Below are 16,295 nucleotides of genomic sequence, written 5' to 3'. Positions count from 1 at the left end.
GAAAACGGTGCTCCTCTCTTTCAGCAATCATTACCGAAACTGAAATGGCGCTTCTCTATTTCCGCGCTCATTACTGAAACGAAAACGGTGCTCCTCTCTTTCAGCAATCATTACCGAAACTGAAATGGCGCTTCTCTATTTCCGCGCTCATTACTGAAACGAAAACGGTGCTCCTCTCTTTCAGCAATCATTACCGAAACTGAAATGGCGCTTCTCTATTTCCGCGCTCATTACTGAAACGAAAACGGTGCTCCTCTCTTTCAGCAATCATTACCGAAACTGAAATGGCGCTTCTCTATTTCCGCGCTCATTACTGAAACGAAAACGGTGCTCCTCTCTTTCAGCAATTATTACTGAAACGGAAACGGCGCTTCTCTATTTCAGCGTTCATTACTGAAACAAAAACGGTGCTCCTCTTTTTCCACGCTCATTTCCGAAACGGAAACGGTGCTCCTCTCTTTAAGCAATTATTACTGAAATGGAAACGGCACTTCTCTATTTCAGCGTTCATTACTGAAACGAAAACGGTGCTCCTCTCTTTCAGCAATTATTACTGAAACGGAAACGGCACTTCTCTATTTCCGCGCTCATTACTGAAACGAAAACGGTGCTCCTCTCTTTCAGCAATCATTACCGAAACTGAAATGGCGCTTCTCTATTTCCGCGCTCACTACTGAAACGAAAACGGTGCTCCTCTCTTTCAGCAATCATTACCGAAACTGAAATGGCGCTTCTCTATTTCCGCGCTCATTACTGAAACGAAAACGGTGCTCCTCTCTTTCAGCAATTATTACTGAAACGGAAACGGCACTTCTATATTTCCGCGCTCATTACTGAAACGAAAAAGGTGCTCCTCTCTTTCAGCAATCATTATCGAAACGGAAATGGCGCTTCTCTATTTCAGCGTTCATTACTGAAACAAAAACGGTGCTCCTCTTTTTCCACGCTCATTTCCGAAACGGAAACGGTGCTCCTCTCTTTAAGCAATTATTACTGAAATGGAAACGGCACTTCTCTATTTCAGCGCTCATTATTGAAACGAAAACGAAGGTCCACTCTTTCAGTAATCATTACTGAAACAAAAACGGTTCTTCTGTATTTCAGCAATCATTACTGTAATGGAAACCACGCTTCTCTATTTCAGCGCTAATTATTGAAACGAAAACGGTGCTCTTCTCTTTCAGCAATCATTACTGAAACGGAGCTTCTCTATTTCAGCAATCATTACGGAAACGGAAACGGTGCTTCTCTATTTCCGGGCTCATTTCCGAAACGGAAACAGTGCTCCTCTCTTTCAGCAATTATTACTGAAACGGTAACGGCACTTCTCTATTTCAGCGCTCATTATTCAAACGAAATCGATGATCCTCTCTTTCAGCAATCATTACTGAAACGGAGCTTCTCTATTTCAGCAATCATTACGGAAACAAAAACGGTGCTCCTCTTTTTCCCCGCTCATTTCCGAAACGGAAACAGTGCTCCTCTCTTTCAGCAATTATTACTGAAACGGTAACGGCACTTCTCTATTTCAGCGCTCATTATTCAAACGAAATCGATGATCCTCTCTTTCAGCAATTATTACTGAAACCGAAACGGAGCTTCTCTATTTCAGCGCTCATTATTGAAGCTAAAACGGTGCTCCTCTCTTTCAGCAATTAGTACTGAAACGGAAACCGCGCTTCTCTATTTCCGCGCTAACTACTGAAACGAAAACGGTGCTCCTCTCTTTCAGCAATCATTACCGAAACGGAAATAGCGCTTCTCTATTTCCGCACTCATTACTGAAACGAAAACGGTGCTCCTCTCTTTCAGCAATTATTACTGAAACGGAAACGGCACTTCTCTATTTCCGCGCTCATTACTGAAACGAAAACGGTGCTCCTCTCTTTCAGCAATCATTACCGAAACTGAAATGGCACTTCTCTATTTCAGCGCTCATTATTGAAGCTAAAACGGTGCTCCTCTCTTTCAGCAATTAGTACCGAAACGGAAATGGCACTTCTCTATTTCCGCGCTCATTACTGAAACGAAAACGGTGCTCCTCTCTTTCAGCAATCATTACCGAAACTGAAATGGCGCTTCTCTATTTCCGCGCTCATTACTGAAACGAAAACGGTGCTCCTCTCTTTCAGCAATTATTACTGAAACGGAAACGGCACTTCTCTATTTCCGCGCTCATTACTGAAACGAAAACGGTGCTCCTCTCTTTCAGCAATTATTACTGAAACGGAAACGGCGCTTCTCTATTTCAGCGTTCATTACTGAAACAAAAACGGTGCTCCTCTTTTTCCACGCTCATTTCCGAAACGGAAACGGTGCTCCTCTCTTTAAGCAATTATTACTGAAATGGAAACGGCACTTCTCTATTTCAGCGTTCATTACTGAAACGAAAACGGTGCTCCTCTCTTTCAGCAATTATTACTGAAACGGAAACGGCACTTCTCTATTTCCGCGCTCATTACTGAAACGAAAACGGTGCTCCTCTCTTTCAGCAATCATTACCGAAACTGAAATGGCGCTTCTCTATTTCCGCGCTCATTACTGAAACGAAAACGGTGCTCCTCTCTTTCAGCAATCATTACCGAAACTGAAATGGCGCTTCTCTATTTCCGCGCTCATTACTGAAACGAAAACGGTGCTCCTCTCTTTCAGCAATTATTACTGAAACGGAAACGGCACTTCTCTATTTCCGCGCTCATTACTGAAACGAAAAAGGTGCTCCTCTCTTTCAGCAATCATTATCGAAACGGAAATGGCGCTTCTCTATTTCAGCGTTCATTACTGAAACAAAAACGGTGCTCCTCTTTTTCCACGCTCATTTCCGAAACGGAAACGGTGCTCCTCTCTTTAAGCAATTATTACTGAAATGGAAACGGCACTTCTCTATTTCAGCGTTCATTACTGAAACGAAAACGGTGCTCCTCTCTTTCAGCAATTATTACTGAAACGGAAACGGCACTTCTCTATTTCCGCGCTCATTACTGAAACGAAAACGGTGCTCCTCTCTTTCAGCAATCATTACCGAAACTGAAATGGCGCTTCTCTATTTCCGCGCTCATTACTGAAACGAAAACGGTGCTCCTCTCTTTCAGCAATTATTACTGAAACGGAAACGGCACTTCTCTATTTCCGCGCTCATTACTGAAACGAAAAAGGTGCTCCTCTCTTTCAGCAATCATTATCGAAACGGAAATGGCGCTTCTCTATTTCAGCGTTCATTACTGAAACAAAAACGGTGCTCCTCTTTTCCACGCTCATTTCCGAAACGGAAACGGTGCTCCTCTCTTTAAGCAATTATTACTGAAATGGAAACGGCACTTCTCTATTTCAGCGCTAATTATTGAAACGAAAACGGTGCTCTTCTCTTTCAGCAATCATTACCGAAACTGAAATGGCGCTTCTCTATTTCCGCGCTCATTACTGAAACGAAAACGGTGCTCCTCTCTTTCAGCAATTATTACTGAAACGGAAACGGCACTTCTCTATTTCCGCGCTCATTACTGAAACGAAAACGGTGCTCCTCTCTTTCAGCAATCATTACCGAAACTGAAATGGCGCTTCTCTATTTCCGCGCTCATTACTGAAACGAAAACGGTGCTCCTCTCTTTCAGCAATTATTACCGAAACTGAAATGGCGCTTCTCTATTTCCGCGCTCATTACTGAAACGAAAACGGTGCTCCTCTCTTTCAGCAATTATTACTGAAATGGAAACGGCACTTCTCTATTTCCGCGCTCATTACTGAAACGAAAACGGTGCTCCTCTCTTTCAGCAATCATTACCGAAACTGAAATGGCGCTTCTCTATTTCCGCGCTCATTACTGAAACGAAAACGGTGCTCCTCTCTTTCAGCAATTATTACTGAAATGGAAATGGCACTTCTCTATTTCCGCGCTCATTACTGAAACGAAAACGGTGCTCCTCTCTTTCAGCAATCATTACCGAAACTGAAATGGCGCTTCTCTATTTCCGCGCTCATTACTGAAACGAAAACGGTGCTCCTCTCTTTCAGCAATCATTACCGAAACTGAAATGGCGCTTCTCTATTTCCGCGCTCATTACTGAAACGAAAACGGTGCTCCTCTCTTTCAGCAATTATTACTGAAACGGAAACGGCACTTCTCTATTTCCGCGCTCATTACTGAAACGAAAAAGGTGCTCCTCTCTTTCAGCAATCATTATCGAAACGGAAATGGCGCTTCTCTATTTCAGCGTTCATTACTGAAACAAAAACGGTGCTCCTCTTTTTCCACGCTCATTTCCGAAACGGAAACGGTGCTCCTCTCTTTAAGCAATTATTACTGAAATGGAAACGGCACTTCTCTATTTCAGCGTTCATTACTGAAACGAAAACGGTGCTCCTCTCTTTCAGCAATTATTACTGAAACGGAAACGGCACTTCTCTATTTCCGCGCTCATTACTGAAACGAAAACGGTGCTCCTCTCTTTCAGCAATCATTACCGAAACTGAAATGGCGCTTCTCTATTTCCGCGCTCATTACTGAAACGAAAACGGTGCTCCTCTCTTTCAGCAATCATTACCGAAACTGAAATGGCGCTTCTCTATTTCCGCGCTCATTACTGAAACGAAAACGGTGCTCCTCTCTTTCAGCAATCATTACCGAAACTGAAATGGCGCTTCTCTATTTCCGCGCTCATTACTGAAACGAAAACGGTGCTCCTCTCTTTCAGCAATTATTACTGAAACGGAAACGGCACTTCTCTATTTCCGCGCTCATTACTGAAACGAAAAAGGTGCTCCTCTCTTTCAGCAATCATTATCGAAACGGAAATGGCGCTTCTCTATTTCAGCGTTCATTACTGAAACAAAAACGGTGCTCCTCTTTTCCACGCTCATTTCCGAAACGGAAACGGTGCTCCTCTCTTTAAGCAATTATTACTGAAATGGAAACGGCACTTCTCTATTTCAGCGCTAATTATTGAAACGAAAACGGTGCTCTTCTCTTTCAGCAATCATTACCGAAACTGAAATGGCGCTTCTCTATTTCCGCGCTCATTACTGAAACGAAAACGGTGCTCCTCTCTTTCAGCAATTATTACTGAAACGGAAACGGCACTTCTCTATTTCCGCGCTCATTACTGAAACGAAAACGGTGCTCCTCTCTTTCAGCAATCATTACCGAAACTGAAATGGCGCTTCTCTATTTCCGCGCTCATTACTGAAACGAAAACGGTGCTCCTCTCTTTCAGCAATTATTACCGAAACTGAAATGGCGCTTCTCTATTTCCGCGCTCATTACTGAAACGAAAACGGTGCTCCTCTCTTTCAGCAATTATTACTGAAATGGAAACGGCACTTCTCTATTTCCGCGCTCATTACTGAAACGAAAACGGTGCTCCTCTCTTTCAGCAATCATTACCGAAACTGAAATGGCGCTTCTCTATTTCCGCGCTCATTACTGAAACGAAAACGGTGCTCCTCTCTTTCAGCAATTATTACTGAAATGGAAATGGCACTTCTCTATTTCCGCGCTCATTACTGAAACGAAAACGGTGCTCCTCTCTTTCAGCAATCATTACCGAAACTGAAATGGCGCTTCTCTATTTCCGCGCTCATTACTGAAACGAAAACGGTGCTCCTCTCTTTCAGCAATTATTACTGAAACGGAAACGGCACTTCTCTATTTCCGCGCTCATTACTGAAACGAAAAAGGTGCTCCTCTCTTTCAGCAATCATTATCGAAACGGAAATGGCGCTTCTCTATTTCAGCGTTCATTACTGAAACAAAAACGGTGCTCCTCTTTTTCCACGCTCATTTCCGAAACGGAAACGGTGCTCCTCTCTTTAAGCAATTATTACTGAAATGGAAACGGCACTTCTCTATTTCAGCGTTCATTACTGAAACGAAAACGGTGCTCCTCTCTTTCAGCAATTATTACTGAAACGGAAACGGCACTTCTCTATTTCCGCGCTCATTACTGAAACGAAAACGGTGCTCCTCTCTTTCAGCAATCATTACCGAAACTGAAATGGCGCTTCTCTATTTCCGCGCTCATTACTGAAACGAAAACGGTGCTCCTCTCTTTCAGCAATCATTACCGAAACTGAAATGGCGCTTCTCTATTTCCGCGCTCATTACTGAAACGAAAACGGTGCTCCTCTCTTTCAGCAATCATTACCGAAACTGAAATGGCGCTTCTCTATTTCCGCGCTCATTACTGAAACGAAAACGGTGCTCCTCTCTTTCAGCAATTATTACTGAAACGGAAACGGCACTTCTCTATTTCCGCGCTCATTACTGAAACGAAAAAGGTGCTCCTCTCTTTCAGCAATCATTATCGAAACGGAAATGGCGCTTCTCTATTTCAGCGTTCATTACTGAAACAAAAACGGTGCTCCTCTTTTCCACGCTCATTTCCGAAACGGAAACGGTGCTCCTCTCTTTAAGCAATTATTACTGAAATGGAAACGGCACTTCTCTATTTCAGCGCTAATTATTGAAACGAAAACGAAGGTCCACTCTTTCAGTAATCATTACTGAAACAAAAACGGTTCTTCTGTATTTCAGCAATCATTACTGTAATGGAAACCACGCTTCTCTATTTCAGCGCTAATTATTGAAACGAAAACGGTGCTCTTCTCTTTCAGCAATCATTACCGAAACTGAAATGGCGCTTCTCTATTTCCGCGCTCATTACTGAAACGAAAACGGTGCTCCTCTCTTTCAGCAATTATTACTGAAACGGAAACGGCACTTCTCTATTTCCGCGCTCATTACTGAAACGAAAACGGTGCTCCTCTCTTTCAGCAATCATTACCGAAACTGAAATGGCGCTTCTCTATTTCCGCGCTCATTACTGAAACGAAAACGGTGCTCCTCTCTTTCAGCAATTATTACCGAAACTGAAATGGCGCTTCTCTATTTCCGCGCTCATTACTGAAACGAAAACGGTGCTCCTCTCTTTCAGCAATTATTACTGAAATGGAAACGGCACTTCTCTATTTCCGCGCTCATTACTGAAACGAAAACGGTGCTCCTCTCTTTCAGCAATCATTACCGAAACTGAAATGGCGCTTCTCTATTTCCGCGCTCATTACTGAAACGAAAACGGTGCTCCTTTCTTTCAGCAATTATTACTGAAACGGAAACGGCACTTCTCTATTTCCGCGCTCATTACTGAAACGAAAACGGTGCTCCTCTCTTTCAGCAATCATTACCGAAACTGAAATGGCGCTTCTCTATTTCCGCGCTCATTACTGAAACGAAAACGGTGCTCCTCTCTTTCAGCAATCATTACCGAAACTGAAATGGCGCTTCTCTATTTCCGCGCTCATTACTGAAACGAAAACGGTGCTTCTCTCTTTCAGCAATCATTACCGAAACTGAAATGGCGCTTCTCTATTTCCGCGCTCATTACTGAAACGAAAACGGTGCTCCTCTCTTTCAGCAATCATTACCGAAACTGAAATGGCGCTTCTCTATTTCCGCGCTCATTACTGAAACGAAAACGGTGCTCCTCTCTTTCAGCAATCATTACCGAAACTGAAATGGCGCTTCTCTATTTCCGCGCTCATTACTGAAACGAAAACGGTGCTCCTCTCTTTCAGCAATCATTACCGAAACTGAAATGGCGCTTCTCTATTTCCGCGCTCATTACTGAAACGAAAACGGTGCTCCTCTCTTTCAGCAATCATTACCGAAACTGAAATGGCGCTTCTCTATTTCCGCGCTCATTACTGAAACGAAAACGGTGCTCCTCTCTTTCAGCAATCATTACCGAAACTGAAATGGCGCTTCTCTATTTCCGCGCTCATTACTGAAACGAAAAAGGTGCTCCTCTCTTTCAGCAATCATTATCGAAACGGAAATGGCGCTTCTCTATTTCAGCGTTCATTACTGAAACAAAAACGGTGCTCCTCTTTTTCCACGCTCATTTCCGAAACGGAAACGGTGCTCCTCTCTTTAAGCAATTATTACTGAAACGGAAACGGCACTTCTCTATTTCCGCGCTCATTACTGAAACGAAAACGGTGCTCCTCTCTTTCAGCAATCATTACCGAAACTGAAATGGCGCTTCTCTATTTCCGCGCTCATTACTGAAACGAAAACGGTGCTCCTCTCTTTCAGCAATTATTACTGAAACGGAAACGGCACTTCTCTATTTCCGCGCTCATTACTGAAACGAAAACGGTGCTCCTCTCTTTCAGCAATCATTACCGAAACTGAAATGGCGCTTCTCTATTTCCGCGCTCATTACTGAAACGAAAACGGTGCTCCTCTCTTTCAGCAATTATTACTGAAACGGAAACGGCACTTCTCTATTTCCGCGCTCATTACTGAAACGAAAACGGTGCTCCTCTCTTTCAGCAATTATTACCGAAACTGAAATGGCGCTTCTCTATTTCCGCGCTCATTACTGAAACGAAAACGGTGCTCCTCTCTTTCAGCAATTATTACCGAAACTGAAATGGCGCTTCTCTATTTCCGCGCTCATTACTGAAACGAAAACGGTGCTCCTCTCTTTCAGCAATTATTACTGAAACTGAAATGGCGCTTCTCTATTTCCGCGCTCATTACTGAAACGAAAACGGTGCTCCTCTCTTTCAGCAATTATTACTGAAACGGAAACGGCACTTCTCTATTTCCGCGCTCATTACTGAAACGAAAACGGTGCTCCTCTCTTTCAGCAATCATTACCGAAACTGAAATGGCGCTTCTCTATTTCCGCGCTCATTACTGAAACGAAAACGGTGCTCCTCTCTTTCAGCAATTATTACTGAAACGGAAACGGCACTTCTCTATTTCCGCGCTCATTACTGAAACGAAAACGGTGCTCCTCTCTTTCAGCAATTATTACCGAAACTGAAATGGCGCTTCTCTATTTCCGCGCTCATTACTGAAACGAAAACGGTGCTCCTCTCTTTCAGCAATTATTACCGAAACTGAAATGGCGCTTCTCTATTTCCGCGCTCATTACTGAAACGAAAACGGTGCTCCTCTCTTTCAGCAATTATTACTGAAACTGAAATGGCGCTTCTCTATTTCCGCGCTCATTACTGAAACGAAAACGGTGCTCCTCTCTTTCAGCAATTATTACTGAAACGGAAACGGCACTTCTCTATTTCCGCGCTCATTACTGAAACGAAAACGGTGCTCCTCTCTTTCAGCAATCATTACCGAAACTGAAATGGCGCTTCTCTATTTCCGCGCTCATTACTGAAACGAAAACGGTGCTCCTCTCTTTCAGCAATTATTACTGAAACGGAAACGGCACTTCTCTATTTCCGCGCTCATTACTGAAACGAAAACGGTGCTCCTCTCTTTCAGCAATTATTACTGAAATGGAAACGGCACTTCTCTATTTCCGCGCTCATTACCGAAACTGAAATGGCGCTTCTCTATTTCCGCGCTCATTACTGAAACGAAAACGGTGCTCCTCTCTTTCAGCAATCATTACCGAAACTGAAATGGCGCTTCTCTATTTCCGCGCTCATTACTGAAACGAAAACGGTGCTCCTCTCTTTCAGCAATTATTACTGAAACGGAAACGGCACTTCTCTATTTCCGCGCTCATTACTGAAACGAAAAAGGTGCTCCTCTCTTTCAGCAATCATTATCGAAACGGAAATGGCGCTTCTCTATTTCAGCGTTCATTACTGAAACAAAAACGGTGCTCCTCTTTTTCCACGCTCATTTCCGAAACGGAAACGGTGCTCCTCTCTTTAAGCAATTATTACTGAAATGGAAACGGCACTTCTCTATTTCAGCGCTCATTATTGAAACGAAAACGAAGGTCCACTCTTTCAGTAATCATTACTGAAACAAAAACGGTTCTTCTGTATTTCAGCAATCATTACTGTAATGGAAACCACGCTTCTCTATTTCAGCGCTAATTATTGAAACGAAAACGGTGCTCTTCTCTTTCAGCAATCATTACTGAAACGGAGCTTCTCTATTTCAGCAATCATTACGGAAACGGAAACGGTGCTTCTCTATTTCCGGGCTCATTACTGAAACAAAAACGGTGCTCCTCTTTTTCCCCGCTCATTTCCGAAACGGAAACAGTGCTCCTCTCTTTCAGCAATTATTACTGAAACGGTAACGGCACTTCTCTATTTCAGCGCTCATTATTCAAACGAAATCGATGATCCTCTCTTTCAGCAATTATTACTGAAACCGAAACGGCACTTCTCTATTTCCGCGCTCATTACTGAAACGAAAACGGCACTTCTCTATTTCCGCGCTCATTACCGAAACTGAAATGGCGCTTCTCTATTTCCGCGCTCATTACTGAAACGAAAACGGTGCTCCTCTCTTTCAGCAATCATTACCGAAACTGAAATGGCGCTTCTCTATTTCCGCGCTCATTACTGAAACGAAAACGGTGCTCCTCTCTTTCAGCAATTATTACTGAAACGGAAACGGCACTTCTCTATTTCCGCGCTCATTACTGAAACGAAAAAGGTGCTCCTCTCTTTCAGCAATCATTATCGAAACGGAAATGGCGCTTCTCTATTTCAGCGTTCATTACTGAAACAAAAACGGTGCTCCTCTTTTTCCACGCTCATTTCCGAAACGGAAACGGTGCTCCTCTCTTTAAGCAATTATTACTGAAATGGAAACGGCACTTCTCTATTTCAGCGCTCATTATTGAAACGAAAACGAAGGTCCACTCTTTCAGTAATCATTACTGAAACAAAAACGGTTCTTCTGTATTTCAGCAATCATTACTGTAATGGAAACCACGCTTCTCTATTTCAGCGCTAATTATTGAAACGAAAACGGTGCTCTTCTCTTTCAGCAATCATTACTGAAACGGAGCTTCTCTATTTCAGCAATCATTACGGAAACGGAAACGGTGCTTCTCTATTTCCGGGCTCATTACTGAAAGAAAAACGGTGCTCCTCTTTTTCCCCGCTCATTTCCGAAACGGAAACAGTGCTCCTCTCTTTCAGCAATTATTACTGAAACGGTAACGGCACTTCTCTATTTCAGCGCTCATTACTGAAACGAAATCGATGGTCCTCTCTTTCAGCAATCATTACTGAAACCGAAACGGAGCTTCTCTATTTCAGCGCTCATTATTGAAGCTAAAACGATGCTCCTCTCTTTCCGTGATCATTAATATTAAGCTAGGCTATTACCCAAGGCACCACCTTAGGCTTAAGTCATTGAGCGACTTTTAATGACCTTAAACAAGTGGCTGGGTTACAATGCGTAGGAGCCAACAGCTCTCTACACTAACTATTACCGTTAACCTCTACAAATTTTTATGGAAAGGGGAAACCGAACAACTCGGAGGAAAACCCCTTAAACCAGTGGGGAGAGAACTTGCAAACTCAACGCAGAAGGAGTGGTTCCGTGTTTCCACAAGTTGGGATCGAACCCGGCTCCTCTTTCTGCGAAGCGAAAGCGCTAACCAATGTTGACTGCACTCTAGAAGTTTGAACAACAACGTGGTGACGTTTTACTTTTCCCGTTTGTACTTCGGAGTCGAATATTTAACAACTTCAAGTCAACGCCATATTTCTGTCGAGCTTACGTGACACCATAAACTATGGTGACACGTCGTAATATATTTATATTGTTTTAATAAAAAAAAATTATAATTATTATTTTAAAACTCAAAAAATCGAGACAGAGTTATGACAACATATTATTTATCTAGAAGAATATTTTTTAAAAAGCGTAAATACTTGTTTAAATTGTAGTACGCCTAGGCCTTGTAAAATTAAGACGAATTTGGCGAAATACGTACGAGAATACAATGAGAGACATTCGCGGTACACCCGGACACACGAAGAAACAAATAATTGTACTTCGACAACACTCATACCCATACGTAACGTCTGTTTTAGTATTGTTCAAACGACGTTTTAGATTCTTCGTGTATCCTGGTTTAGCCAAATGTGTGCAATTTGTGAAAATTCGATTGCAAACGTACTTGATCGCGTCGAGGTTCTTCCAACGTTGTTGGTAAAACGTCTAGAGCGCTTTGCTTAACCTCTCTATTGTCCGAGCTGCTTAGTGGTTTCTTTCGGAGGTTATCTCTAAAATTGTTGGACTCTTCCGTAAAGAACTCGTTGGATGTTAGATTCCCTTTAAGGTGGTTATTACGTCATTAACTAATTAAGTTATTTTCCTGCTAGATAAATGAGTGTTAAAAAGGAAACCACCAATTGCCAATGTTTTATTAAATTTTCATTTTCTTCTCAATTTTGCTACATTTTAAAAACTTTAACCGGAAGCTACGATGTTTTAAAAGTAAATTCTTACCATCTTTATGTTAAACCTAGGTTTAAAGTTGCGTCTTATTTATTAAAGATAGTATTGTTATTTTTTACAAATAAAAAAACTGTTGATTTGAATTTGGCGCCAAAAAACATTCCCAACTTGATGTGTCGCACTACTGCCATCTACATTTAAGTAGCATCCTTAAGCATATGTTTTTCTTCGTAATTTTGGCATGGTTTTGGCGGGAATACTCTATGACGATTGACAAGACGTTTTATTCTAATTTCATCCATATTAAGATTAAATAATATTAATTACAATTTTACAAATGTCCGGGAAATATGACCCGCAAGATTTAGATTCCATACTACCCATTTATTACAAAAGATTTTTTCCTTTTGAGCTTTATTATAAATGGTTGAGTTATGGAAATGGTCAGTTAATTTTTTATTCCTTTTTTGTAGCCTTAAAAATGCCAAAAGTACTATTTCGAATTATCTTTTATTTTTCTATTAACTTCAGTTGACAAAAATTACTTTTCGAATCGGGAGTTTTCATTCACATTGAAAGATGATATATACCTGCGATATTTATCTTTCAACAACCAAAAAGAGCTGGAACAAGAAATAAAGAATAAGGTTCCCCATAAGATTGACATTGGAGCTGTTTATAATTGTTCAGTAAGAACTTATTAAAAGTAGTTTTAACGTTTTCTGAATATTTTTATTAATATTCCTATTATTTTAGCCAAAAGATCATCGGCATTTGGATACTTTTCAAGCTGAGGAGAAAGAAGTTGTGCTTGATATTGATATAACTGACTATGATGAAGTTCGAACGTGTTGCAGTGGCGGTGGGATTTGCAAACTTTGTTGGCCGCTCATGGCCATCGCTGTCAAAATATTGGATACGTCCCTTAGAGAAGATTTTGGATTTGATCATCTTCTGTGGGTTTTCTCCGGAAGAAGAGGCGTCCATTGTTGGATATGCGATCCAATAGCTCGCAAATTGACATCTACAGGAAGATCGGCGATTGTGGGGTACCTTTCTTTAGTTAAAGGAGGGATGTATCAACACAAAAAAGTCCATTTGAATAAATACAAACCTGAAATTAAACCATGGATAATGTAAGGTTAATGGTTGAGAAATGTTACTCAAATTTTGCATTTCTTATCTTATTTATTCTTAAAGGAGGTCATTAAACATTGTTGACGATCATTTTAAAGAGTTGATGCTGGAAAACCAAAATATTTTGGAAACGAAAGAAAATTGCGTTTCAATTTGTAAAATAGCCTTTGAAGATATCCCCAACTATCAAGAGGAAGCTGTAGCGGGTTTAATAAAAATGCCTAGTGATAGCGTTAAACGTTGGGAGAAACTCGAACAATTAGCTGTCAAAGCTCCAGGGCTTAGAGTACGTTAGAACAAAGTTGAAATTCTTATATTCAGTATTTTATTTAATTTGTAACTATTTTCAGATCTTTCCTCATTATTTAGAAGAAGTAAAACTGCAATATTGCTACCCTCGATTGGATATAAATGTAACAAAAGGAGTGAATCATCTTTTGAAAGGACCTTTCTGCGTTCACCCTAAAACGGGGCAAATTTCGATTCCATTCGATCCGAAGCAAGTTGACGAGTTGGATCCGACCAATGTTATCAAAGTGACGTAAGTTTTTGCCATGTTTGAATGTTTCACTTAAATAAAATTAATTTTCTTAATTTATAGAGATTTATTGATGGAAGTTTCTGAGTATGACAAGCAACGCAGCCCTGAAGCTGAAAATACCTTAAAGGATTATCAGAAAACCAGCCTTAAAGCAAGCTTCAAAGTGTTCCAAAAGTTCTTGTCAAAATTGGAAGGAACGTGGAAAACCAAATTGCAGGAGGAGAAAGGTAGGCTTTTAAATTTTCTTCATTTTTGTGGAAAGGTCTTAATTATTTACTATAATTTGTTTTTAACAGATATAACAATGGATTTTTAATATTGTGTTTAAAATTTTTCCGTTTTTTTTTAAATAAATAATTTATGATGATGGGAAAATTTCCCATTGATTAATGTAAAAGTAGCTGCCAACAGTTTAAAAGGTTTTATATCGAGAAATCACTATTCCTTTGTTAAACGTAGATGGCGCCATTGTTCTAATTTTTGCAACATGTAGGATATCGGTTAACGCGAAAATTTATCTGACGTTGAGTCTTATCCTATGAGAAACACAGATGGCGCCATATTTCACTCCGATAGATATTAAAAAGCTAGTTACGTTAGAAACAAGTCAAACGCGTGTTAGACAATTATATTTCGTTTTAGTTTCTATTCCCCTTAAACAAAATTTGGAACAAACTTCGTGGAGTTCAAAGGCTTCCACCCGAAACTAAACTACTGGCGCAGACGTTCGCGTTTACGTCGGGATATGTGACTACCTAGATACCCAATTGACAAATCTATTTTATTTCCCATTTTTGCAAAACTTCCAGGTGCTAGAAAATACTTTCGGTTTTATGACTAAAAATAATTTTTCTCTAGAAATTATCCTAACCGATATTACGCCACATAATATTAATTTCCTACCTCCTTATTTGGCGGGAAAACTAAAGTTGGCCATTTTCCATATTGTTCTTTGGTGCTTCTAGCAACTAGCAGCCTTGGTCATTTACGTTGTATTTCAAACAAAGTAGCCTGAATCTGACAAAACTGCTTTTTTTTTGGCTGACAGAAATGTTTTTGCCTGGCAGCTCCCAGCTAGGAGCAATAAACACAGCACCCCACACAAGGAGAACGCAACCCGTCAAAAGTCGTGCATCTTCTTGTGTACAGTTTTCATTGGTTAAACGCTTTAGCGCTTACTGCAGTCGGAAGCGGGAAATTCGGAAATTGTCGTCTAATGAAATTTGTACACAACACTGCGTTAGTGTGTTTAAAGTCTAGCTATCCTTGTGTTTGTTGCTCCTAGCTGGCAGCGTTGTTTCGGGAGGGGGGGGGGGTCAGAATAATGTAGAAGGGAAATTGGTGTATACAGCTAAAAGCCTTCACACCATGCGCGCCAATTTTACGTTCCGAAATATACATGAAATGTCAATAAAAATACAAAAAAACAAAAACAAATTAATAAAACTGTACAACATAATAAAGTCAATTCAATACAGGTTCGTACGCAGGGTTAAAGTTATGGACGAATAGCCTTTCGCAGAATGTCACAAGTTGCCTCAATCATTATCGAAAAAAATGAGGGAGTGGTTTTAGACAGATATTAATTTTACGGCAAGTTAATTAAAGAGTCTAATGGACATCAAAGTTCCGTTACTGACGTATTAGTCAATATCATTTTAAATTTCCGCTATCATATCGAGTTACAAATTTTGAACTCATTCTAAAATTAGACGTTTAACTCGATTCGATTGTCAAGGAAGTGAGGCGGGAGGGATGGGAAACGTTAAGTTCCTCATAAACTTCGTGAATTATGTTTTCCAAATGTCATTTCTGCCAGAACTAAATTGTCGGTTGCCAGAAATTATGAACGACTACGATTGCTACTTCCTGATACCGTTCTTATCTACATATATTATTAGTAAGAAAATGACGCCACTTTCCTTTTAACTCGTCACGAGGGTTAATTCCTTTCCTATAGAGTAATATCACTTCGTAGCTTTGGCAATGGCTGCCATTTTAGGCGCGTTTTTTTTCTCTATGGAAAAATGTATGGGTGATTTTGCCTGACAGTCACACTGATACTACTCTATCCCTTTCAATTGTACCACAAGTATATAATAGACCTATTAGAGAGAAGACTCCATCTACCTATACTCCTATTGTAATTCGAATAAAAAAGGTGTGCCCATCAAGTTCCAATTCTAAAGATCGCCAGTTTGAAGGTCGAGATCACCATTCTCAAGGTCAAGATGGCCACGTTTATAGTATTTATTTATTATCTTAAGATTTTAGTTTATTTTCGAAATGAACATTTAGAAGGTCGAGATTGCCATTTACTAAATCTTTACAGCACTGGCCTTGAAACATGTATCTTCACAGGCTCTTGCTGCTTCTAAAAAAATATTTTTCCAAAGAAAAAACTGTGTGGTGAAATGCATCATATAGGTT

General features: G+C 40.6%; 1 protein-coding gene across 2 annotated transcripts; it reads left to right on the top strand.

Annotated features, from left to right (window-relative positions):
- The first annotated feature begins 12,429 nt into the window (after nucleotides 1-12,429).
- On the top strand, nucleotides 12,430-14,232 carry Prim1 (DNA primase small subunit). Of its 2 annotated transcripts, XM_090159981.1 has the most exons (8): nucleotides 12,485-12,583; nucleotides 12,661-12,677; nucleotides 12,748-12,876; nucleotides 12,944-13,323; nucleotides 13,388-13,610; nucleotides 13,675-13,865; nucleotides 13,926-14,092; nucleotides 14,162-14,232. In XM_090159981.1, the coding sequence occupies exons 2-8, from the start codon at nucleotides 12,669-12,671 to the stop codon at nucleotides 14,179-14,181; spliced, it is 1,119 nt and encodes a 372-aa protein (XP_090016107.1). In that variant the 5' UTR covers nucleotides 12,485-12,583; nucleotides 12,661-12,668; the 3' UTR covers nucleotides 14,182-14,232. The 2 variants fall into 2 exon arrangements, with proteins under 2 accessions (XP_090016106.1, XP_090016107.1); XM_090159980.1 differs by lacking the exon at nucleotides 12,661-12,677 and having other exon boundaries at nucleotides 12,430-12,630; nucleotides 12,719-12,876.
- Nucleotides 14,233-16,295: the final 2,063 nt, after the last annotated feature.

Source organism: Leiobunum rupestre, chromosome 10 (assembly GCF_980474605.1).
Source record: "Leiobunum rupestre chromosome 10, qqLeiRupe1.1.hap1, whole genome shotgun sequence".
NCBI lineage: Eukaryota > Metazoa > Arthropoda > Arachnida > Opiliones > Sclerosomatidae > Leiobunum > Leiobunum rupestre.
Note: the sequence above shows the minus strand (reverse complement) of the source record. Positions and strands in the feature narration are given on the sequence as shown.